Source organism: Typha latifolia, chromosome 6 (genome assembly GCF_019914945.1).
Source record: "Typha latifolia isolate L0001 chromosome 6, TyphaL0001v2, whole genome shotgun sequence".
Taxonomy (NCBI): Eukaryota; Viridiplantae; Streptophyta; class Magnoliopsida; order Poales; family Typhaceae; genus Typha; species Typha latifolia.
In genome coordinates, this window is record NC_133091.1 from 1,115,803 (window position 1) to 1,139,664 (window position 23,862).

Below are 23,862 nucleotides of genomic sequence, written 5' to 3' on the forward strand. Positions count from 1 at the left end.
ATAAGAAATGGCTAGTTGCAAATTAAAAAGTATAATTGGACCAGATTGTAGCTTAATATAATAATTAACAGGAGTAGATGACACTAAATTAATTAAAGGGTACGTTGATAGGCCCAATTGGGCAAGTGCATGGGTTCAGGACTACGACGTGCAAGAATAACCCAGGGGCAAGTTGACACGAAATTACTCGATTAAAGATCACGCGTGGGATACGAAAGCAGCAGCCGTACGTCCCACTTGTTCACGTTGTGCATAGAAGATTTAGTATCTCATTTGCCCAATGGGTTTTTTATTTTGTTTATATTAACACAGCAACTTGGGTTAATGGGATTCTGATATCAATCTTTAGGACTAAGGGATATGGGTATGAGACTATGAGTTCGTCCTTTGATGAACAACTTGCCTCGAATTGGTGGTCCTTTCTTACTTGGGGTGGCAGGTAGCTGTAGGGTATTAGCCATGACTGGTGATCACCAAGTTGCCCTGATCGATCTCCATTGTTTGCAGTGAGCAAGCTTTGGGAGGTCTGTGGTTGTAGTACGTAGTACTCTTTTTGTGCCAGTGAGGAAGGTAGTAAGTAGGTTAATTGTACTCATGATCGATCACTTGCTACGTGAAATGATGGACATGTTTTCTTTTCTCCCACAGTTTACAGCAGAGAGAATCCTATGTATATTTATATTAGTGAGAGAGGGGCTAGTTGATCTCAAGATAAACTGGGTTAATTGGAATAAGTTTGGGAAGGATATTCCTAATTCCCTCCAAGTTGGGCAAGTGTACATGATATAATCGCGGCGAGATTGTGATGATTGTTTTAAGTGCAGCTATATTATATGCGTGAAGTCGTTGGGATTTATCGATCCATGTTAGCATAAGGCAAATTAAGATGTTAAAAATTATTCTTATTCCTATTCTTATTCAAGAAATTAAGGCCAAAGATAACTCCTCCACACCAAACTCCGCTTCGACGAGCTAGCCGACAGGACGTACTACTACTGTACAAATTTCACGAGTTTTGCGTAACTAACAGCACCTTTATATATATATATATATATATTGAAAAATAATATTCTTGGCAACAATTATTGACTCAGTGGCTAGGAAAGAGTAGGGGAAAGACCCTTTCAATAACCTCACATAATATGAGTGAAACACAGGTCACAAATAAGTACAAAGAAGACATAACAAATTTGCAATTACTAGAGCTATGATAGAAATATTATAGCAAAAGAAAAGGGTTTCATATCTAGTAGCTTTGTTGCGCACTCTGTTTCTCTGGACACGCATAGCTTGCATTCACTACTATATAATTGAGAATTAATAGGAAATAAAAACATAGATAATCTTCGGATAATGGTCGTGTTTAAAAAATAAAGCATGGATAAAACTCTAACACATCTGGGAGGGAGAAGGTAAGAGGGGGGGGACTAACTAGATCGGCTAGAGGAGAGGTAGAAGAAGGCTGTTGCCGCACCGGAGAGAAGCTAGGGCAAAAAACACTAGTAGATAAAGAAAACAAAAATAACGCCCAAGTTTCATGCAATTGCTTGAATATCACATTTGAGAGCTTACTTTCCAATAATAATAGAAGAAAATAAGCAAATAAAAAAAAATAAAAGAAATTATACATGCTTTCAGACACTCACTCAATAATTTTAAACTCACTCGCGAATTCTTCGGAATTAAGGACACCTTCTTGTTAAAGCGCGTGTTAAACCCTCATTCGTTAGGTTTAAAACTCCAATTTGTGGAATTAAATAAACCTAGTATATTCCTAATATGGTAACAGGCCATTATAATAATTGGATGTGGAAATTTGGAACAACTAGATCTTGGTGTTTAATTGCTGGATGGCTAATTCTAAACAAAGACTCAGAAAGGGACTGGGGATCACTGGAAGCTTCCTCAACATGCAACTTACTCTCCAACTTGATAATTATCCCACTAATTCATTTCGGGAGTTAATTTAGAAGGGGAAAGAAGATGGAAGAGAGAATAAATTAAAGGACATCTTAGCCAATGTATATTACTTTCATATTTTAATATGGATTGTTTAACATGGGTTCTTATGTATAATCCCATATGCATACATTGTGGACTTTCAATTTCAATTTCACATACTCCAATATATAGTCCAAGATTGCTTTTAATTTTCATGCATGTATATACCCCTACCGCAGCACCAATAATTAAGCTAAAATTTTAACCAATAAATTAATGAACTACAGCCCCAAGAGATACGCAACTAGCTGATGGAAGAGTAAGATGCTGTCTTTAGGTGGGATAATTACTTTAATCGATTCTGTGTTAAATTTAATATACTATCTCTCCTTTTTCTAACATGCTTACATTAGTTTGTAAAAGGATTGATCGGATCAGAGTTAGATTTTTTTTTTATATAAGTCATGATTCAATAAGAACTATTAATTTCTTTCTCCTAATCGAACGATTAAAATTAAATAATACTAAATAAAATTAATTGGATGTACGAGTCACTTTTCTAAATTATAAGGTAAATTAGTTATATTTTATTTCTCTATTAGCTATCCTTTTTTTTTCTAAAAGATAAAAATAATAATAAATTAGTAGAAGTTGACACTCTTATTATTAAAAAATAATTATAAAAAATAAGCAATAATGAAATACTTAAATTCTATTTTTTTTATTGATTAATTTAGTCATATATGTAAAATGCCTTATATACCTTTTAATTTATCAACAAATAAAAATAATTTTTAATAACTAATTAGTTAGTATAGAATCATTGCTTTTTTATAAAAGAGAATTTATGAGGAAAAAGGGTTACTATTTAGCAAAATTGAAACAGAAGTGTAAGAGAAAGTAGTAAGTATGGATTAGGCATTCTTAATATCCAAATCCAATATATACATTTGGCTTCAGTTGGTGATTTGCTAGTGGAAGATTTTATTTTCTATGAATTAGTTATGGGCCCAAATAGGGATTAAAGAAGATTGAAGATTGAAGATAGAAGAATTTAAATTGTAGAAATGAAGCAAAAAATTTCTCTTTCAGATTAGTGTTGCATACTTACCTTTATTTAAAACTAGGTTGATTGGCAAAGTAACACATGACAGTAGATTGAAGTTTTGGACTGATCTCTCTGGATTGAAAAATTATTCCTTGGCAACAAGATTTCATTACCTTCTTAAAATTGCTTGGGATGAGAACATTTCTATTGCTACTGCATGGATTGACACTGGATGGTTTATCAAAGAATTAGCTAAATGGTTGTGTGTAGTCTGAGGAGCAGCAAATATTCCATTTATTGCCTAAGAATTGTCAGCTCGTTGAGAATGTTAGGAGACTGTTATGGGTGGAAGTTTGAATCTAATAGCATCTTTACTATGAAATCTTTGTATCAATTTCTAAACAATAGTGGAAGATGTAAGTTTCACCGAAGGTTAAGGCATTTTTGTGGTTTTTTGAAATATGAGCTGGATTTAGCCGGCTTAACTCTCAGGTGGGGCTAAGGCATCAAAATTTTGGCAGTTACAAAGATGGGGGAATGGGATCTTTCGGCCCTAACAAGACGATTTGAGATGCAGTCTTACCCCATTTGGGCCCCCCAGTCAGCCGCATGGTTGACTTCTCTATATACATGCATGAGTCGATAGTTTGGAAAAGAGCTGAGCAAGGATTTGCACTCAGCAACTAGGTTTTGAAGTTTCCACTAGCAGCCGAGCTTCGCCTTCATGATCTGCACCAACTATAGTGAATCTATTTCTACCTCCACCGATCCTTGCCCCCTAGCTAGGGTCAGCCCGAGCCATAGGGCCCTGCTCTCAGCTAGTAACGTCGAGTTCCCCGGCGTGGGCTCCCAGACTACCTGCAGGAGTGCACCATCTGCTGACCTGAGCACGGCTCCAACTCTCGCTTGATAGTCGCCCGGCGAGTAGGCGCCATCCACGTTCACCTTGATCCAGCCGAGGGATGGGGCCAACCATCTACATTCTTTCCTTGGCCTAGTCGGCTTGATCTTTGACCGGGTTGGTTTGGCGTTGTCCTGAGCGAGTTGCACCGCTTTACACACCACCATTCTCGCTTGGTCGTTTTCTCCCCGAAAGACCTGAGCATTCCGTTGTTTCCACACCGTCCAAAGGGTTGCCGCGATGAGAGCCTTGCATGCAATGTCCTTTGCTCCGTCGCTATCCCATTCCTAGCAGAGCCAATTCGGTCCTACATGGCGCCTTTCATGTCCAGCCCTGTTCACTTGCTAGCTGGGCCCACACCTCCAGCATGTATCTGCATGAGAAGAATAGATGGTCTATGGTTTCCAGATGGATACCACACAAGGCTCAATTCTCGTCAGGCCCAATTCGAAGCACATGCAGATAGGCCCGGGTGGGCAATTTGCCCCAGCAGAGCTTCCATGTAAACATGCGAACTCTTGGCGCCAACGAGAGCTGCCACAGCACTTGCCAACCTTGCCATCTAGGCTGGCGGCAGGGCTGAAGGTAGGTGTAGATGGCCTTTTCTCGTGGCTCTACTTCCCGGTGAGGCCACCAAATCCATCTATTCGGCTCTGTGGTCGGTATATTCAAGGCCATGGAGATTTCAAAGGCGAGGTCCGACCCTGCATCGGTCACTAGTCTAGCACTTGGCCAGCCTTTCTCCGGGATCAGGTCGCTCACCATCAGCTTCTCGTCCAACAGACAAGGATGCATGCAGCGCAGTTGCCAGGACCACGTTATCGGTGAGACCCATGGGTCTACTGCAGCCCGCGTTGAGCGGCTGTTGCCCACCAGCTTGCGTCAGCCTTCTCGTATGGTATGGCAGTCACGATTAGGGCCCGCCATACCCAGGAAGGCCTTTGGTGGCGTATACTGATCCCATGGGTTTAGCATACCATATTTTGTCTTTAGGATGCGAACCCATAGCTTATCTGCCTGATTCAGCACTTGGAAGAGCAGCTTCCCGATGAGCGCCGTACGTGCCAACTGTGGCTAGTATATAATAACAGAATTTTGATCTCATAAAGAGAAATTGGAGTGAAGATCCCAACTATGTTTAAGCGTTACTCCGTTTCTTTTCTTTTCTTTTCTTTGAAGTTAATCCTTCTATGTTCCCATACTCCAAAATGAGTGCCATATTGGAAGTGATGCTGTGTCTTACTCTTTGCCTTGTTTTTAAACTTGTTTGCCTGTAGTTTGTACTGTAAGTATTGATACCGGGTTTAGATTATGATACTTTGTTTTGTTGTTAGTGTATAAATAGTTTTTGGCTTACTTTTGTGGTAGTTTGTACCTGAGGTATTGAGTTCTATCTATAGATATATAGGATCCGGATGTATATTTATTGGCAAATATTTTAATACTCTCTAAAATTTATAATCTTATATAGAAGTTAATAGAGCCATTTTTATACTCGGTACCAATTTCAAAACTACATTATGTAAATAAATAACATATTAGTTAACACGATTAGATTATGTGTGTCTAACTTTCAAATTACATGTTATTTTTTTGTACTAAATTTTAAATATGATTATAATAGATATGATTGTAGTTTAACTATAGGAGATATCATTTAATACTAAATAATTTAAATTTGATTATTCAGAGATATAATTCAATTTAAATATGATTCTCTATCTGTTATAAAATTTTAGTTTAAATCAATATTAAACTAATGATATATATATATGCATTATTCTCAATTAAGAATATACATATCTTTTGATTGATAAATCAATAAGATAATATAATTGTCAAAAAATAATGTGCAAGATAATATATTTTAAAAATAAATAATTAATTATTGAATAGATAATATCTTTTAATTTTTTTATATTTCTACTAAACCTTGAGAATTTTACCGTTAAATCTTGTCAAATCTATTGATAAATAATTAGCTTTCTTTTATGAATTAAGCTTATATATTTTGAAGCATGGAATGGGATATTGTTAAAGAATGACATATATATATATATATATATTATATTGATTTTCTAACATTGGACTAACTAAATTTAATCCTGAAGAACTAACATTTTGTTATTTCGTTCACAAGCAGACGCATAATTAAATAAGAGTGGAGTACTAGAAATTTTTAATCCACAATATTTTTTTCAAAAGAAAAAACAAAATAAATGTAAAAAAGGTGGGGAAGAAAAAAAAAAAGGAAGGAAAAGAAGAACTAATTAAGAGGGGAGAAAAAAAGGGTGACCATGTGGGTTGTTGAGAGGTCTTCTTCATCCATTAATCGAAGTCTTCTCCGGCTTTCGCCCGCCGCTCGGCGATGTGGGCGAGAGACTGGAGGTTACACCGGACGATGGTGTCGACAAAGAGCTTCGTGTCTTCTCTCGTGTTTCCCGGAGGTACGTCGACTACGTAGGACTCGACGACCACGGTGGTAGGCCCATCCTCTGCCGTCGAGGAGGAGGCGGAGTGGAGTGTGGTGACGGAGGTGTAGTTCTTGAGGCGGTGCTCGCCGCCGACGACGCGGAAGCTGAAGAAGTGGCGGTCATCGTCGAGGATCTCGAGGCGCTCGCGGCTGGTGGAGGCGGGGAGGCCGGAGACGAGGCGGACCTCGCGCAGGGTGCCGACGGCGCCGTCGCCCTGGATGACGTGGCAGCTCTTGATGAAGTGTTTGTATGCCTGGGGCTGGTCGAAGCGGCGGAGGACCGACCAGACGGCGGCGAGTGGGGCAGATACGTGCTGGATGGCGGCGGAGCAGCACTGGTGGGGGCCCACCACGTGCGCGTGGTAACGCGCCACCGCTTCCGGGACCGCTGGTTTGGCTGCGCCGGCGGCGAGTCGGATGTGCTGTGGCGGCGAGGGCTTTGGAGAAGAGTGTGGCATCCTCTCTCTCTCTCTCTCTCTCTCTCTCTCTCTCTCTCTCTCTCTCTCTCTCTCTATTTCTCTGTCTCTCTACCTTGAAGAGGAAGGAGAGCTGAGAGCTCGCGATAAGTGATTGATTGGCTTCATGGGTGGTTTTAAGGTTGTGTCTTTCATTTCAGGCCCTTAACTCTGCCGCATTTATATTTCAGACCTTATCTTTTAACCTTTTCATCCCTATTTTTTTGAAATTTCTTCCCAACAAGAAATACCCTCTCTGTTCCGGAAAATTGCCAAAAAAAAAACAGAGAATATTATGTCAGAACAAAACTTCATTAATAAACCCGAAACTATAGGCCTCAAAATGTAATTTTTTTTTCAAAAAAAAAAAAAACTTGTGATTCCTAAATTCATTTAAAAAAAAACTGGAATATTTTGGTCAATATTCCACAGAAAAGGAGGAGATGGTTTACAGTAAAGTTAAAATTAGGTTGCGAAAATAAAAAAAAATCCGCAATAAAATAATTACACTTGCATTTACTGTTATGCAAATTGTACTTCTTTATATTTTCTTTGCATTAATTCGACATATTGAGGGTTGTTTAAGGCTGTTTCCAGTGGGTAGCAATAGAAGAAAGGTGAGTAGATTGGACCATAAAGGAGGCTATTAAAAAAATAAAACTAGGAGTACGAAGAACGGAATTAGGGTATTGATGTTGAAAAAATTAACATTAATAATAATAATAAACAGCAATATTAACACAAGTGGTGGTAAATTAACACAAGTATCTCATAAAGAGGTGTTGGTTTGGAAGTTGGCTAAAGTTTACAATTCTACTTTTTGAAAATATCCAAGATGGATCATAAAGACCGATATTGGTAGTTACGAATTTCCTATATATATATATATGAAGGGAAAAACTTTATGGAATCCTCTCAATTAAGTCCCAAATTATTGTTTAACACTTTTACTTTGATTCGACCCACTTCTACATCAATCCGACTTAAGCAAGTCAATCAAAATTTTTCGTCAATCTCTTAATTTCCAGTACTATTAATTGTTTCCATCTTTATGTTAAAAGAATCTCGGCAAAAGAAGTACTACACCTAACTACACGCCAAACAACCCGTGAGTGGTAATTAAACAGTACATACGATGTCTTATACGAAGATACAAAGACAACAAGGTTAGGCATTCGCTCTAAAATACTCCTTCTAGTAAGATCATTACTCTAAATTAATTGGGTTTCCAGTTTTGGGATTATGCATTAATACAATCATTATAAAATGCCACCAGTCTCTCCTTTTGATACCCAAGATAGATGAGAACAAAGAAGGATATCCCTCTTCTCTATTCTCCCTGGAGGCTATGGAGTTATCCCAACTCCATTGTAATGCTATTACTTGCTGTGGTTTTTATGGTCATCATCTTTGCTCTCTCCTTCTCTGCTATCCCTAACAAAGTAGGTGATCATGGTTATGTGACAAAGGTTGCAGATGATGAGTTGGGACCCAAGTGTGACTTGTTCGTGGGAAACTGGGTCTATGATGACTCGAATCATCCATTGTACTCGGGTCTAGCTTGCCCGTTTATGATCGATGAGGTGGCTTGTGATAAATATGGGAGGAATGACGTCAAGTATCAGCAATGGAGGTGGCAACCCCATGGATGTGATCTTCCAAGGTATGTATGTGCCTCTCAGAAGAGAAAGAATATTAGACAATATCTATTTGAAGGCTCCTTGTAAATAGAATCTAATCTTCGGTTGATTATAGCATTATGTCATTCTTGCGCTGTGGGAATAAGATATATGTTAACGCATCGATTATATGCATTCGATGGTCCCGAGTTTACGAGATGTTACAACACTTTGGAGCACGAATGAAATAATCGGATGCACCTGATTGATGCGCTGACATATATCATGCTCCTGGACCAACCCGGTGGGCTTACGGTCCGTCAGAATCTGGCCCAAATGATCAAAAAAGGGCCCATTTAACCTGCAGAATTCATTTGTCTTTATAAGTCATTTGAATACTTTGAATTTTCATAGATAGCATATCCATTGGAATTGCTTATACAGTAATGTTAATCGTATCCTAATGAACAGATTTGATGCCAAGAAGCTGCTAAATAGGCTCAGGAATCAGAGGTTGGTCTTTGTTGGGGACTCCCTCAATAGGAACCAATGGCTCTCTTTTGTGTGCATGGTTGAGTCTTCCATATCTCATGATCAGAAGAATATAACTCAGAAGGGTTCACTAAGATCATTCAAGGCCCAGGTATATTTCTCAAAGGCATCTCTAATGACAATGCATTCCTCATTGCAAGTTTGAATGCTTTTTTTTTGTTCTGACAATCAGGAATATAATGCAACAATTGACTTTTATTGGTCGCCACTGCTTGTGGAGTCCAATTGTGATCATCCAATCAACCACCGAGTGTCGAGCAGAATTATGCGAGCTAATTCGATCGAAGCTCATGCGAAGAACTGGAGGAATGCTGACATACTCGTGTTCAATTCTTATCTCTGGTGGAAAAAGCCTAGGATGAAGATGAAGGTGATGTAAGTATATTGGTTGTTTGCAAGCAGTTTCGGGCATGTTTCTATGTGATTAGTGTAAATTATAATCGATAATTTAGATCTTCGCCATTGCTCTATTTCTAATTAGCATCATTTTCTTCGGGCTCTCTTCTCTTGCTTAGGTATAACTCTTTCGATGAACAACATGGGAGCTATCAGGAGGTAGAGATGGTGCAAGCCTTTGAGCTAGCACTGAAGACATGGTCTGATTGGCTTCAGTTGAACAAGGAAAGTACTGGAACACAACTCTACTATGTCAGCTTATCACCAACTCATGTCTGGTGAGAAATTCAAACATTACCAAACTATGCTGTTCATGCTGAATTAAAGTTGATATTATTGTGCTTTCACCTGTCAAAGGGGTGAAGAGTGGGGGATGCCTAACAACCACAACTGCTACAACGAATCAGAGCCAATCAATATAGAAGGATACACTGGTAGAGGATCAGATTACACAATGATGAGGATTGTCGAGTCTACTGTCGAAAACTTGAGGAACAAAGGGCTAAATGTGAAAATTCTTAATATCACTCAACTTTCGGAGTATCGCAAAGATGGACATCCATCTATTTACAGGAAGCAGTGGGATACTTTAAGCGAAGATCAACTTGCAGATCCTACTAGCTATGCAGATTGCACGCATTGGTGTCTTCCTGGTGTTCCTGATGTGTGGAATGAACTTCTGTACACTTATATCATCTCCAATGTGCAAATTTTGAGATCATAATTGTATTCAGACAAAATAAGTCCTAACGATTGCTTGATTGGCTTTCAAAGGGAAAGTTAAGAATGGGTGTACTAATAGATCGAGAAATACCTTGTGCTCAAGGGACTTTCTTTTGGTGTGAATAATAGAGGGGTTGGGGGGCTCACATTAGTCCCATTTGTTGGCTAACAGCAAAGCAAGAGGTACTTCTTTTAGGTCCACTTTATGTTGCTTAAGAAGAAAACTTCACCAACTGATGCAATTGTGAGTGAGAGATCGGACTACTTTCCTGTTCTTTATTCATGTTTGGTACTGCTGATCTGAAGCAAAAATAAATCCGTAAGACGGGGAAAGAAGAGGAAAATGACTCCTCAACATCGCCAGGGAAGCCAATCATCTATCTATCTATCGAATATTTGTCCCCTGTTTTTCCTGCGCAAAAATGTTGTAATTGTGAAGATTGTACTGCCACACACCAACCAGTTCTGGAAAAAAGGTCCAATTATTTTACTACCATTAGCCCAAAGGTCCATTTGATACGTTGAGTAGTTCTAATCTTGGACCACTCGACTGTTGGCAGTTGCAACGTATCAATATCAGGATAAAATGAGAATTAATCTCCTAATCTAGAAGCCATCAGTAGGAGAAGAGGAAGCAGATAGCAAGTGAGAAGAGTCTGAGAAGGAGATGACCTTTCAAAGTTCTATTGGGCTAAGGAGTTATTTGAGCTCCCTTATAGCCTTCTTCCTCATTCTCTATTCTGGCTCCGTCCTCTTGAACACAGACCATTATATCCAAGCAGAGAGGCCATTAGATGCAGAAGAGGAATCAAGAGGCAATGAAGACTTGTTCTTGAACACAGACCAGTATATCCAAGCAGAGAGGCCACTAGCTGCAGAAGAGGAATCAAGAGGTAATGAAGACTTATTCTTGAACACAGACCGTTATATCCAGGCAGAGAGGCCACTAGCTGCAGAAGAAGAATCAAGAGGCAATGAAGAGTGCAACTTTTTCTCCGGCCGATGGGTGTATGATAACGCAACCCGCCCGTTGTACTCTGGGCTTGGCTGCTCCTTCATGCATGACGAAGTGGCTTGCGAGAAGTATGGGAGGAGTGATCTCAAGTTTCAGCATTGGAGATGGCAACCCCATGGATGCGACATTCCGAGGTATGTCAGTATTCTGTAATGGTCGACAGTTTCAGTGTTCTTCAAAAGGTTTGGCATCCAGGAAACCATTGGCAGCTCACATACATGCATACATACATGCATACATACATACATACATACATACATACATACATACATACATACATACAAGGAAGATCATGACACCTTTTGATGCTATATTTGTCCTCTTTGATCAGTTATTGCTATCATGAGTTATTTTCACCTAAAAGTTTTTGAAAAGCCATTTAGATTCTGTAAAGTCTGTCAAATTAAGGACCACATTTGTGGTCATAGATGTGATAGAGTTAGGAGAACAGGGTGAAGAAATCATAGCCTTTTGACATTAAAACTAATTAATTGCGAGTCTTACATTAAAACTGAGTGGTGTTTATATTATTTATAGTACCTAATTGACGCTTCTAAAATGCATATAGCATAACAGGAGATAAAGAATCAGAAGTTAGAAAGTATAGCGATCTACCTTTATTTTCCTTCACTAAATTTTAAAAGAATATACTTTCGTATTGAATGAAGCAGGTTCAATGCCGTAAGGTTGCTTGAGAAGCTTAGAGGAAAAAGAATGGTCTTTGTCGGCGACTCACTCAACAGGAATCAATGGGTCTCTATGACATGCATGGTGGAATCCTCCCTGCCTGCTGAACAAAAAAGTATCACTTTCAATGGCTCACTTATGTCATTCAAGGTCAAGGTGAGATATAGAAATGAATCGTGGCTCTGTATCCAAGGAATCATAGAATTAGGAACTTAAAATTTTGAAAATTCCCAGGAATTCAATGTATCGATAGACTTCTATTGGTCGCCGCTGTTAGTAGAATCAAACTGTGATGATCCTGTGATCCACCGAGTGTCGGACAGAATTATGCGAGCAAATGCGATCGAAAAGCATGGAAAGCACTGGAAAGATGCTGATGTTCTTGTTTTCAATTCTTATCTTTGGTGGAAGAAGCCCAATATGAAGATGAAGGTCTTGTAAGTACTCTTATACTTTTGGATCCATGCATATATATAGACTCACAGTTGATGATTCATTCAGATAGTGACATAAGTATCTTAATAGAAGTGATTCAATTGACAGGTATGGGTCATTTGAAGACAATGACACGAATTCAAATTTGGAAGAAGTTGAAATGTCTCATGGTTTTGAGCTAGCACTGGGGACTTGGTCTAAGTGGCTTCAGATGCAGGTGGACACAAACAAGACCAAGATGTTCTTCGTCAGCTTATCGCCTACTCATGTTTGGTAAGAACCTCTGAACTTTGCATCTAAAATATGAAACATTAGCTCAGATGAAGAACAAAACTCTGCAGGGGTGGGAATTGGGGAGCAGCAGACAACCAAAACTGCTATGGTGAGACTGAGCCAATAACAAAACAAGGGTATATAGGCGAAGGATCGGATTACGGTATGATGAGAAGGGTCGAAACTGTGGTTGATGAACTAAGATACAAAGGAGTAAATGTGCAGATACTTAACATTACGCAACTCGCGGAGTATCGAAAAGATGGCCATCCAACCATATATAGAAGGCAGTGGAGTCCTCTAAGTGATGAGCAGCTTGCAAACCCTCATACTTATGCAGACTGTACACATTGGTGTCTTCCTGGTGTTCCTGATGTGTGGAATGAAATTTTGTATGCATATATCGTCTCTAAATGAAATATATAAGGTGTTCATTTGTTCATCTGAGATGCTCTTTTTTTACTTAATCCGAATGCATAATCACAGCAGCTACAAGCAAAAATTAGTCAGAGTTGCTTGAGGATCAAGGACTTTTTTAAGATTATCACAAGATTATAGCCATTTTTCTGGCCTGATGCACGGTAACAGTAGAGTGTTTATGGGCATATGAAATTAAAAAAAATTAGAGTCATCTTTTTCCAATAAACAAGATTAAAGCTACTTTTGTATTATTATTCATTGATACTAGCGACTATGAAGTAAGAAAGAAAAAATATCAATAGACAAAGACGATGCCATATCATTTTATTTGTAAAAAATTTATGGGCATAATAACATTACTCATATTTTAACTAAAAATATGTATTACATTTATACTAGGGTTAATTATATTTTGACTCTTTTAGTTATAAGATATAATTAACCTTTATACTCTATAGGAGTTATTTTAAAAATTAAAATATTCTTTTTTGTAGAAATAGAAGAATATTTAGAGCAAGTTTTAAATCAAGAGGGAGCCATTTAGTGATACTAATAGAAAACATATTTATTTATCTATAATTTAGCACTATCGATAAGCAATGATTATAAAATCAATGGGGGGCCATGGCTTAAAATACTTAAAAAACTTACTGCTATGTGGCTCCACCTGAAGTGGACTGGATGAGAGATTTGAAATAAGTATGAACAACCTCCACCATCTTAGTATCCTGCAACACAATAATAAGATAAAAATTAGATATTTCCAAATCATGGAAGAAGTTAGAGATGACCATTGTCCCTGAAATCTAATAGTAGTTTGCTGTTTAAAAATCTGGAAAATAAGTATAATGATAAATTTATTGTACCAATTATATAAAGTTTAAAAATTTACATCATAAAGAATTGATAGTCTGCATTCACCTATGAAGGTTGGTTAGAAATCTTTCAGTATAAAAAGTCAAATCAAAAGAATTGATGGTCTGCTTGAACTAAAATATGTCCTACCCAATGCTGCAGGTGTGACTAGTTGCCATATACTTTACCTTCCCCACCATCTCTTTGTTTTGAAGCCATTGCAAACATAATGCTTATGGAATGTCAACTAAAACTCTCCACCTTCAAAAAAAGAAAAGAAAATGTTAACACATCAACATTGGTCAATTCCAACTTCCACCTCCATTGCTATCTAAATCATGCACCTTAAAAAACCCAAATCCTAAATTTCTCTGTAGAGTAATATATCACATATAAGTTTAGGTATACCAAAAATTTCAACAACTCTTGACCTAAACTAAGCCTTTTAATTGAAGCAAAGCTGCACCAATTCATCTATACTAAAAGGCCCCAAAAATATACAAAAACCAACGCATTTGGAAACTCATGCGAATGGTCTCTCCCACATCCAAAGCCATGCATTACTCCCACTTCATGACCATTAACGCAGCCAAAATCCTAAACCATCTATCTAGAACGCAAAGCAAAAGGACAAACATGCCCCTGAGAGGAGGAGAGGAAGAAGAAGAAGATGAAGAGTTTGAAGGTGGTGGTATACCAAAGAAGAGCCAGAATGGCCTGAGGACATGGGGGCTTAGAGGTCATTTCAACTCCATTGTGGTCTTCCTCGTTGCGGTGTGCTTCATCCTGGTAGTATCTCTCACCAATAAGAATGGGGGGTGGTACGTTGCTCCTGCAGCAGCGGTTAAGGACAGCATTGCGGAGAAATGTGATTTGTTCACGGGGAGGTGGGTCTACGAAGAGAAGGCTTATCCTTTGTACTCGGAGAAGGGTTGCAGGTTCATGTCGGACCAATCGGCTTGTGAGAAGTTTGGGAGGGTAAATTTAAAGCATCAGAATTGGAGGTGGCAACCAAATGAATGCAACCTTCCAAGGTAAGCTTTTAAGTTGGCATATTTGATAACCTTTCAATCTTTGTGTTTCATACCAAGTCAAATTTATTATTCATTCAAAACACTCACGTTATCAGTGTTAACGAATCAACTATTCTTAAAGGTTAAGCGGATAAAAAGAATTATATTTTATATTCTAATAATTCGTGTATTTAATTAATAATTACAGTATAGTGAGTTCAAACTATATATACATAAAATCATACTTTACATTCTATTTTGTCGGTAAAAATATAGGGTCGAATGATAAAATAGTAGTGATATGGTAAAATAGTAGTGATAGTAAAAGTAAAGATGGGGTGGTTTATATATATAAATTTCTCTGAAATCTATGCCAAGATTAAGTATTGAATTTTATGTGAACAAAAAAGCAGGTTCAATGCCACAAAACTGCTGGAAAAGTTGAGAGGGAGAAGGCTAGTGTTTGTTGGGGATTCACTGAATAGAAACCAATGGATCTCCATGGTTTGCCTCCTTGATGCTTCCATAGCAGAAGATGATCACAAGACCATGGAAACCAATGGATCTCTCATGTCATTCAAGATCAAGGTATACACATTATATCCACAAGCTACTTCTCCAATGCTTTGCATAATTGCATTGCTTCTGTCAATTAATTAACACGAACCTTGCATGCATGCATGGTAGGATTACAATGCATCCATAGATTTCTACTGGGCTCCGTTGCTCGTCGAGTCCAACTCCGACGATCCGGTGCACCACCGGATACCGGACCGGATCGTTAGGGCGGAGTCGATCCAGAAGCACGCCAGGCACTGGAGTGATGCTGATATACTGGTGTTCAACTCTTATCTTTGGTGGAGGAGGGACCAGATGAAGGTCTTGTAAGTATCTCTATATCTTTAACGTTGAAGAGATAATTATAAATAACACCTTATATTTTCACGATATAATAACGAGCCATACTACGAGTTAAGTTTAAGAATAAAACGAAATTTATTTATTTATATATTTTAAATGATATTTTTATATTTTCTGAATTACTATTATCTCATTCCACTGATACGAAATTTGAAATCAAGCAACAGTGGTTTTAGATTTAGTTTTAGTATTTTTGGATTAGGTAATGAGTCTTTTTGTTTGCCTCTGTACTATTTTAGAGGCTTGATTATGGTCTATGGTTAAGTTTACCTAATAGTCGGATTAGGTAATACGGTAAGAGTGTGATTTAGTATCTTTTTAACAAATAGGGGGCTCTATTTGTAATTTTTTTTTAAAAAAAATTATTTCTAATACAGTCAAAATGTAGGGTTTTTTTTATAAATTTCTCGATATTTCTAAAAGATGTTTAAATATTCTAATCCTTTTTTATTTCGTCAGGTGGGGGTCATTTGATGACGAGGATGGGATCTACAAGGAGATTGAGGGCCTACGTGGCTATGAGCTGGCACTGCAGACATGGTCCGAATGGCTCGAATTCCACGTAGACCATCAGAGGACCCAGTTGTTCTTCATGAGCATGTCACCTACCCATTTCTGGCAAGTGAAAGACCATTGCAATTACCCAAATAGAATGTTAATAGTTTAACTGGGACACTACTAAATTCTCACTATCCCAATATATATATACATATATACATATTTGATCCTTGAGATGAAGTGTAGTCTTTTTGACACTTGCAGGGGCGATGAGTGGGGGATTGGAAGTGATCAGAACTGCTACAATGAGACTGAGCCAATCAGTAGATATGGCCACAGGGGTAGAGATTCAGATAGTACTATGATGCAGGTAGTAGAAGAAACAATCCAGGGGCTGAAGCATAGAGGAGTAAGTGTACAAATGTTGAACATCACACAGCTTTCGGAGTACCGGAAAGACGGTCATCCGTCGATCTTTAGGAAGCAGTGGGAACCGTTGACCGACGAGCAGCTGAAGAACCCTAGCAGCTATGCTGACTGCATACACTGGTGCCTCCCTGGTGTACCTGATGTGTGGAATGAAATCTTGTATGCCTACATTCTGTTTCGATGAATGGAACCATTCTTTTCTTTATGCATTGTATGCATGTCTATCCTGGTGAAAGACATTAGGGTGGAGAGGGTCACATGAATCGAATCAAAGTTTCCAGCATCGTTGGTACATGTTGATATAGGAGATCATCTACATACATCATGCTCCACTATCTGATGATCCAGTAACAAGTGCACACATCGAGTATTTTCTTGATAAGATACAGATAAGAGCATTTGCAATGCAGATGTAACACAAGTAAATCCTTTGATTTCAAAGATGATAATTAGTTTGCACATTAATCCAGTATACTTTCTGTGTGACTTGTTCTGTTTCATGTATATTTTGTCCTTTCAAAATGTAAAAAAATGGTCACAGCCTTGGTTTCCCAGACTTTAATATATCATATGTATCGTCTTTGATGAACTGGCTTCTTGATATGTAGATTCAATCGGAATCTGTATCATATTGGTTATTCCAGATCAGTATGAATTGAATAGGCAGTTCCCTGCAAGTAGAATATTTAACCCCTGTAAGTAACAAGTTTGTATTGCTTCTCATGTGTAAACTGAAAGGAGATATGACCTAAAAGTTTCCCTATTTCAGCTGATCCAATATTCCTTCATTCCTCCATTACCGAGTAAAACTGACATGGGTGTCATCATAGATGAGAACTTAAGGATCTCACTTTTGGAACAGCCACTAATTAGAATTTTAAAAAGATGTTAATTCAATAAGCATTCAAATTGTACCCTCTTGCAAAAGTTCTCAAGTAGCCTAGTTGGCAGGTGAAGATAGATTCAACATTTCATCCCAAAAATACGAATTCAAGACAGTCAAATATGTTGAAACAAAGGTACCTAAAAGATAACAAATCAGAAGAATGAGGATGCCATACCTCAAGTCATATAGAAGTTCTCATAAATAGTCCATGAGTTCTATCTCGTTGAAGTAGTCCCTTTGGTTACGTAAAACCCGTGCTTTATTATCCACTATTTCTAAAACCTGGTCCACCAGTAATTGAGTAAGTGCATTTGATACCTCAAGAATCAAAGCATCTTGAATCTGCAATTCAGCTAGAAATGATAAAACAAGGAAAAACATCATGGCACACTAAAATGTAGTAATATAAATGCAAAAAACAGGACATGGCATTCAGATTCTTGCCTTTGTCAAGAATAGCTAATTTCTACCCAGAGATTCTGAGGCATCTGAAACTCAGGCATTTCTTCATATTGTCATCATACCATAATAATCTATTCATAATCCATTTATGCTTTCTAAGATAAGATTATTAAACTATTCAGTACTAATAGTTAGGATTTGCTTGGGTACTGAATGAATCAGCTCCTTTAAATGTTATTATAATCAAGTAGAGTGCACAGCAATAGAGTACTATCACTCAATAGTGCAGTCACACTCTGTATTCAGAGAGAAGGAATATGTATCTTTTGATTATTATAGTTAGATTGCAGAATTTTGAGCAGTTGCCTTGAAGGCTTAAATGCAACTCCATCAAAGCTTGGCAGCACCGAAGAAAGATTTGTGCATAAATGAAAACCACTTGACCTCAAAAACAAATGACGCATTAATGAAGTACGCATTTGCAAACAGTACCATTGCTTTATACTAGTCTGAGGAAATACATTCATCACATAGCAAGCTGTGAAAAGAATATTATGTGGAAATATTACTCCATAGCACTGTGCAGGAATCATATAATGTATTAAGGTTCTAACTTTTGCTGAACAAAATTTTTTTACCTCTGGCCTGGAATTAAGAACTCCACTAGACATACCCACGTCAATGCACCAAACTTTGCAATTATATTTACTGCAGAAAAAGAAAAGCTCTGGCATAAGTGGACTCTTCAAAAGGTTTTGGATGCTAGTTGCTCAGTGTTTAACTTCTTTTCATATAAAGAATGCTACATAAATACCAATTTACACCATCAGACTGCGGAGTGTGGCCAACTACCATTCCTTTGGCTCCCATTGCTTGCAATGTTTCTTCCACAACAGATGATATCTAAAAGAATGCAACCATTTTAAGAGGTAGTAACTAAAACAAGTAAAATTTGTTGTTCAGTAGTGAATTAGATGGTTCTTCATCATAATGCTAGAGATTGGCAGATATGGTGCAGGAAGGATCACTGGCTGGATTGTTGTAGCCAAACACGATTATTTGCGTTTAAATGATAAATGTCCATTCTTGCCCTGTTCCTCTTATAGTTTATATACTAGTATGCCATTTATCAAAGTCAGTATGGAGTGCTCTATTTTAATAAGGACATTATTTATGAGGGTAGTGAGATGGGCTGTCCTGTGCAAAAGTTCAACTGCATAGTCAGTGTGTATTTTCTATATTGTACATGAGATAGCTTACCTGACATGCTTGGTACTTCAGCTGTGCTGATTCTCTTGAGTACAAGCGGTTCCAAACAACACTATCATAACCTCTAATAGCAATGAAGGGAATATCTGGAGTATCACTATCTTCAACGAATCCTTGCATCCAATCTCCTACTTCAGTGTTCATGCGCTCAACACCGTATGCAACTGTGAATGCATCACCAAACTCTATAAGAACTCCTATGTCATCCAGATTATTATAATTACACAAAAGTGCACTTCTATAGAAATATCAATACATCTAGTTTCCAGTTTTCAGAGTTTTCATCATGGGCAAAATTTTCTACCAAGCTCAAATGGGGAACTACTGTAAACACAATTAGAATTCTAGCAAAAGCTGATCTCAAGCAGAATGGAAATTAGTGCATTATAAGATGTCTGATTTATCCAAATCATAATATGGAAAACTGAAGTGGTAGCAACACTATTAAAGGAAATAACTGTTATCTCCATATGTATCTGTGACAGATGCACAAGCGCACATGAGGTCATAAGCACATACATGAGGAAGAGAAAATAGACAAACGGGAAAATTATAATTCCCTATAACAAACAAAAATGGAGGACAAGAAAATCAGAGGCATATCTATAATTCTATGTATGCATGTTATGTACAGTGAGAGAGAGGGAGAGAGAATTTTACCATGATGTGGTAGTAGGCCACCATGACAGAAAACCCAGTCATCAATCTGAAGGACAACGGGATGATGTGACAATTCACAAGCTAATGGACCACCGGGCCTGAAAAGAGATGATCTAGCGCTAACTCCCTTCTGCCTCTGTCCTAATATTTTCATAATTCTGTCAGCATGTTAAGAAAAGTTTTAGAAACAAAAAGAATGCTTCAACATGCATTTTGCATGATCCACACTAAGTATTTGAAAAGCATAGCATATGCCATGTCAATTCCAACGAATCACATCTAAGTTGTCATACTTGATAGTTTACATGTATTGTAAATACTGATGAAGATGATATGAGAAAGCAAATGCTATTAATAACTCATTAAATTATTATAACATTCTTATGCTGCAGCAGGCAATGAAGTCCCTAATTCTTTGTTCATAACACCCTATCCTAGATATAATACTAAGTAACAAATGCATTTAATACCTTCACAATGTTCCAAGGACTCCAATGACTTTGAGACGTGCGTTCCTCCTTCCACCCTTCAGACACATTAATCCAGCTGAGAAAAGCATCTTCCCAGTTGTCTTGACAATCATTCAGGTATTCCAGGAAGTCTATGCACTCATCAAATGCTCCAGGATCAACATATCTAAAATCACCTTCTACATTCATGGTTTCATGATTCCCATTAACCTAACAACAATGATCTCCATCAAGATGCTAATAAACACACTTTTAAAAAAACAGAATAAAAGAGCAGCATCAACAACACTAACGTGTCTTGTATTTGTAAACATGCACAAGGAATTGCAGAAGTCATCTTCTCCCTTAAAACCTGAGTAGTAGTTGCAAAAGAGACTACAAAACCGTTGTGATTTTTTTTTTTTAATATTTCAAATGTCCCATTCAATTGATCTAGAAGATATTCAACCTATGCTCATCAATAAAGACCTTGCTTCATTCTAAAGAGCTACTCATAATTTATGCCAAAACTTGATCAAAATATATTTATTTCACCTATAATATCGAAACTTCTGTAAGCCATCTGAATTGTCCCAAAAGTTCCATAATCTAAAATGCGTCATGGTAATAATACCCTGATCGTGAATCAGGTAAGTAAATCAAACCTGAAAGACTGCACCGCCTTTAGACTTTGCTTGCAAATTCAATGACTTAAGTAAAGATAAGATAGCTATTTCATCTTCACCTCGATCGAGGATATCACCAAGCTGAACTAATATCTGCATGTAAACATTGCGATGCACAAACTTTTAACGCAAGGAACTAAAAGGGCTAAACTTTAAAGTTAGGCAAGATAAATGGTTACCGTGTCTCCACCCGTCCAGAGAGCGCGATCATCTGAGCTTAGAACGCCAGCCATCTCTAATGCGCTTCTAGTTTGAGCAAGATCACCATGCAGATCACCAACTAGAATTTTCATATTACCAAATTGAACTTTAGATGGGGAGACATTTACTAGTTTACTATTCCAAGTAGAACTTGAGCGATGGAATTCTCATACGTGCAAACAAATATAACACAATTGCTTTACTTATTGCAAATCAACTATTACCACTTCAAAACAAAACCAAATTATATGAATGATTAACTCTAGAAATAGGATGGCAGCATCAATTCCTCGGGAAACTTTACAAAATGCAAACTTTACTTTACTTACCAGCAACGATGCGGCGGCCTGGAGCAGAGACAAAGGTGGGCGGATTTCCCCTCACCACTATTGGTTTAAGACCTCCATTAGATTCAGAACACTCAGCTACGATCCGTGGTTTGGAAGGTGGAAAGGGTAAGCTATTGAGAGAGAAGGCAGCCATCCTTCGTTGCTACCTTTCTCTGTAATCACTCCAAAATAAAATAAAAAATAAAAAAATCGCATCTTTAAATGGCCGGCACTGCAATACTTTTCGCGGCTACCATTAGTGCATGGCAAATAGAAAATCTCTCAGCCACGAGTTCGAGATGAGCTGAGCTGAGAGGTCCCATCACCCCACAGTCGGCCTACCCTAACAAAAAATAATTTCTTGCATTTCTACGCCAAAACCTTCAAAATTTCACGAAATCTACGAGTTTTACCTCAAGAAGCTTCAAGATTGTCGCAAACCCGAGCAAGAAGACGAGATAGGCTTGAAATCAGCGGGTTATCGGCCACGTATCGTCTTATGACTGGGCCGGTAGTCCGGCCCATTACTCTCTAATTTTCCAAAAGTACCCCCACCTAGAACTAGAATTCTTCCAAATGACCAATGTATCCATATAACGAATTGAATAAAAATTAAAATTAAAATTAAAATTAAAATTAAAATTAAAACATTATTCAAAGGATACTTGACCTACACTTCCATTGCTTGTACTCGAATCAAGCAATTTAATGAATGGCAACAATTTAGGGGACAAAGCTTAACTGGCTCTTAAGCATACCTAAGCTAAGTAGCTCCAAAGAGATAACATGTCCAGAATGACGAGAATGCCCTGGGAGAGGGACCCTCCCTCCCACCAAGTCTGGCGCACTCTCTGAGAGTGGCAGGGCATGCATTAGTTACAGCGTGTCAGGACGTTTCAGAGCGATCAAGGAACTGCGACTATCGGAGACTCAGAAAGAAAGTGGGGGAAGTGAGTAGGGGCAATTTTGACCTCGGGTGCTTTAAAGGAGTGCCTCGGGGTTCGCGCTGGGGAAGTGAGGTGGTACGAAGGGAGTCAGTGCCGTGGAGAGAGCCACGAGGACGGGGGAAGGCGAAAAGCGCTCAAGTTACGAGGCCCAGGCATTTTAATTACCGGATATTTTTGTAATTTTTTTAATTTTTTTTTGTTAAATTTATCATTTTATTTTTTTTCATCCAATTAAAATAGGTCCAAAATAGCCTTTCACCCTCGTATTTGTTTATATACTCCTCTAAATTTAATATTTACATATATATCTTTCAAAAGATAAAATTTTTATACTATTTATTTTTACATAAATAACTCTTAGAATTAACTAACTATTAAAATTTATTCTTATTTTAAAATTTATAAATTATTCTTTGTTAAGAGTATTTTATCTTTTTTTATGAAATTCTTAAGACTTAACCTAGAAAATAATAATTATATGAGTATCTACCTAAATAATACATGTTTTGAGAGATATATATAAATACTAATCTTATAGGGGGATATAAGTAAGTAAAGGATTTTGAAGAGTATAATATAATAGAAAAAAAAAACTCAAAAAATTAATGTGGATGGAATTTTGGAAAATAATTACCATGTCATATATATATATATATATATATATATATATATAATCTGAATAATTCTTAAAAATTATACACATGTGCCATTGAATGGTATCTGATCGTACTATACTTTGGCAGGTGAAGGTAGTGCTCAGTCATAAAGGAGAGAGGAACTAATTCTTTTGTCTTTGTTTTAAAAAAAGAAAAGAATATTTTTAAACATATGAAAGATTTTAGATCCATACTTCTTATAATTATATATTAGATTATGAATTGGCTAATTTATATGTTAGACAAAACTCTACCATTCTTCCATACATAGTCTCCTACACATCTAATCAATATATATATACATATATATATATATATATTATAATTAGTGATAATATTGACATTACAAATACTTAAAGAAAACTTATAAGATTTGATTTATTCAAACTAGTATTAGAAAAACGATCCTTCGGTATATATTCCAAGGAGCTAAAGAGCCACTGTCAACCTAGGTACTGGCTATATTACTAAAGTTTTAGGGCACCTTCTCATGTACAGGCCCATGAATCTAGCTACCTCTATCATGGACTGCCAAACTCCAGCTGTTTGTGTGTGTATATATATATATATATATATACAAATGCCCAGATGCCTAATCTTGTGAGCTATAAAGGAGAACCAAGGACTATACTCCCCAGAGGAAGAGTCCTACCAGCTATAAGTTCATATCAGACATGAGTCAACAATCCCTGTGGAAATGATTGGTGCCAAAACTTAAAACCC

The 23,862-nt window shown here is 37.5% G+C and overlaps 5 protein-coding genes and 1 long non-coding RNA gene across 8 annotated transcripts; 3 read left to right on the top strand and 3 right to left on the bottom strand.

The window, feature by feature from the left end:
- Nucleotides 1-6,041: 6,041 nt before the first annotated feature.
- LOC140791107 (abscisic acid receptor PYL4-like) lies at nt 6,042-6,936 on the bottom strand. The gene has a single exon (XM_073141509.1). The coding sequence runs from the start codon at nt 6,819-6,821 to the stop codon at nt 6,219-6,221; it is 603 nt and encodes a 200-aa protein (XP_072997610.1). The 5' UTR covers nt 6,822-6,936; the 3' UTR covers nt 6,042-6,218.
- A 1,255-nt stretch (nt 6,937-8,191) lies between these two features.
- LOC140790477 (protein trichome birefringence-like 34) lies at nt 8,192-10,246 on the top strand. The gene is made up of 5 exons (XM_073140591.1): nt 8,192-8,481; nt 8,909-9,080; nt 9,162-9,364; nt 9,505-9,663; nt 9,743-10,246. Exons 1-5 carry the CDS (start codon nt 8,192-8,194, stop codon nt 10,107-10,109), a joined length of 1,191 nt encoding a protein of 396 aa, XP_072996692.1. The 3' UTR covers nt 10,110-10,246.
- Nucleotides 10,247-10,405: 159 nt separating this feature from the next.
- LOC140790665 (xylan O-acetyltransferase 13-like) lies at nt 10,406-12,960 on the top strand. 2 transcript variants are annotated; one of them, XM_073140852.1, is made up of 5 exons: nt 10,406-11,257; nt 11,795-11,966; nt 12,045-12,247; nt 12,354-12,518; nt 12,587-12,960. In XM_073140852.1, exons 1-5 carry the CDS (start codon nt 10,776-10,778, stop codon nt 12,933-12,935), a joined length of 1,371 nt encoding a protein of 456 aa, XP_072996953.1. In that variant the 5' UTR covers nt 10,406-10,775; the 3' UTR covers nt 12,936-12,960. The 2 variants fall into 2 exon arrangements, with proteins under 2 accessions (XP_072996953.1, XP_072996952.1); XM_073140851.1 differs by having other exon boundaries at nt 10,776-11,257; nt 11,792-11,966.
- Nucleotides 10,780-14,560, bottom strand: LOC140790668 (uncharacterized). Its single transcript, XR_012109427.1, has 4 exons — nt 14,491-14,560; nt 13,982-14,054; nt 13,590-13,666; nt 10,780-11,270 (listed from the first exon to the last, which is right to left on the bottom strand). It is a non-coding gene; the product is annotated as an uncharacterized lncRNA (long non-coding RNA).
- Nucleotides 14,245-17,243, top strand: LOC140790666 (protein trichome birefringence-like 34). Its single transcript, XM_073140853.1, has 5 exons — nt 14,245-14,827; nt 15,220-15,394; nt 15,494-15,690; nt 16,187-16,345; nt 16,490-17,243. The coding sequence occupies exons 1-5, from the start codon at nt 14,319-14,321 to the stop codon at nt 16,836-16,838; spliced, it is 1,389 nt and encodes a 462-aa protein (XP_072996954.1). The 5' UTR covers nt 14,245-14,318; the 3' UTR covers nt 16,839-17,243.
- Nucleotides 17,068-22,092, bottom strand: LOC140790667 (shewanella-like protein phosphatase 1). Of its 2 annotated transcripts, XM_073140855.1 has the most exons (11): nt 21,950-22,092; nt 21,537-21,709; nt 21,186-21,286; nt 20,986-21,099; nt 20,342-20,551; nt 19,872-20,007; nt 19,203-19,375; nt 18,757-18,845; nt 18,581-18,650; nt 17,716-17,822; nt 17,068-17,325 (listed from the first exon to the last, which is right to left on the bottom strand). In XM_073140855.1, exons 2-10 carry the CDS (start codon nt 21,688-21,690, stop codon nt 17,736-17,738), a joined length of 1,134 nt encoding a protein of 377 aa, XP_072996956.1. In that variant the 5' UTR covers nt 21,691-21,709; nt 21,950-22,092; the 3' UTR covers nt 17,068-17,325; nt 17,716-17,735. The 2 variants fall into 2 exon arrangements, with proteins under 2 accessions (XP_072996956.1, XP_072996955.1); XM_073140854.1 differs by lacking the exon at nt 21,950-22,092 and having other exon boundaries at nt 21,537-21,916.
- Between the last annotated feature and the right edge of the window lie 1,770 nt (nt 22,093-23,862).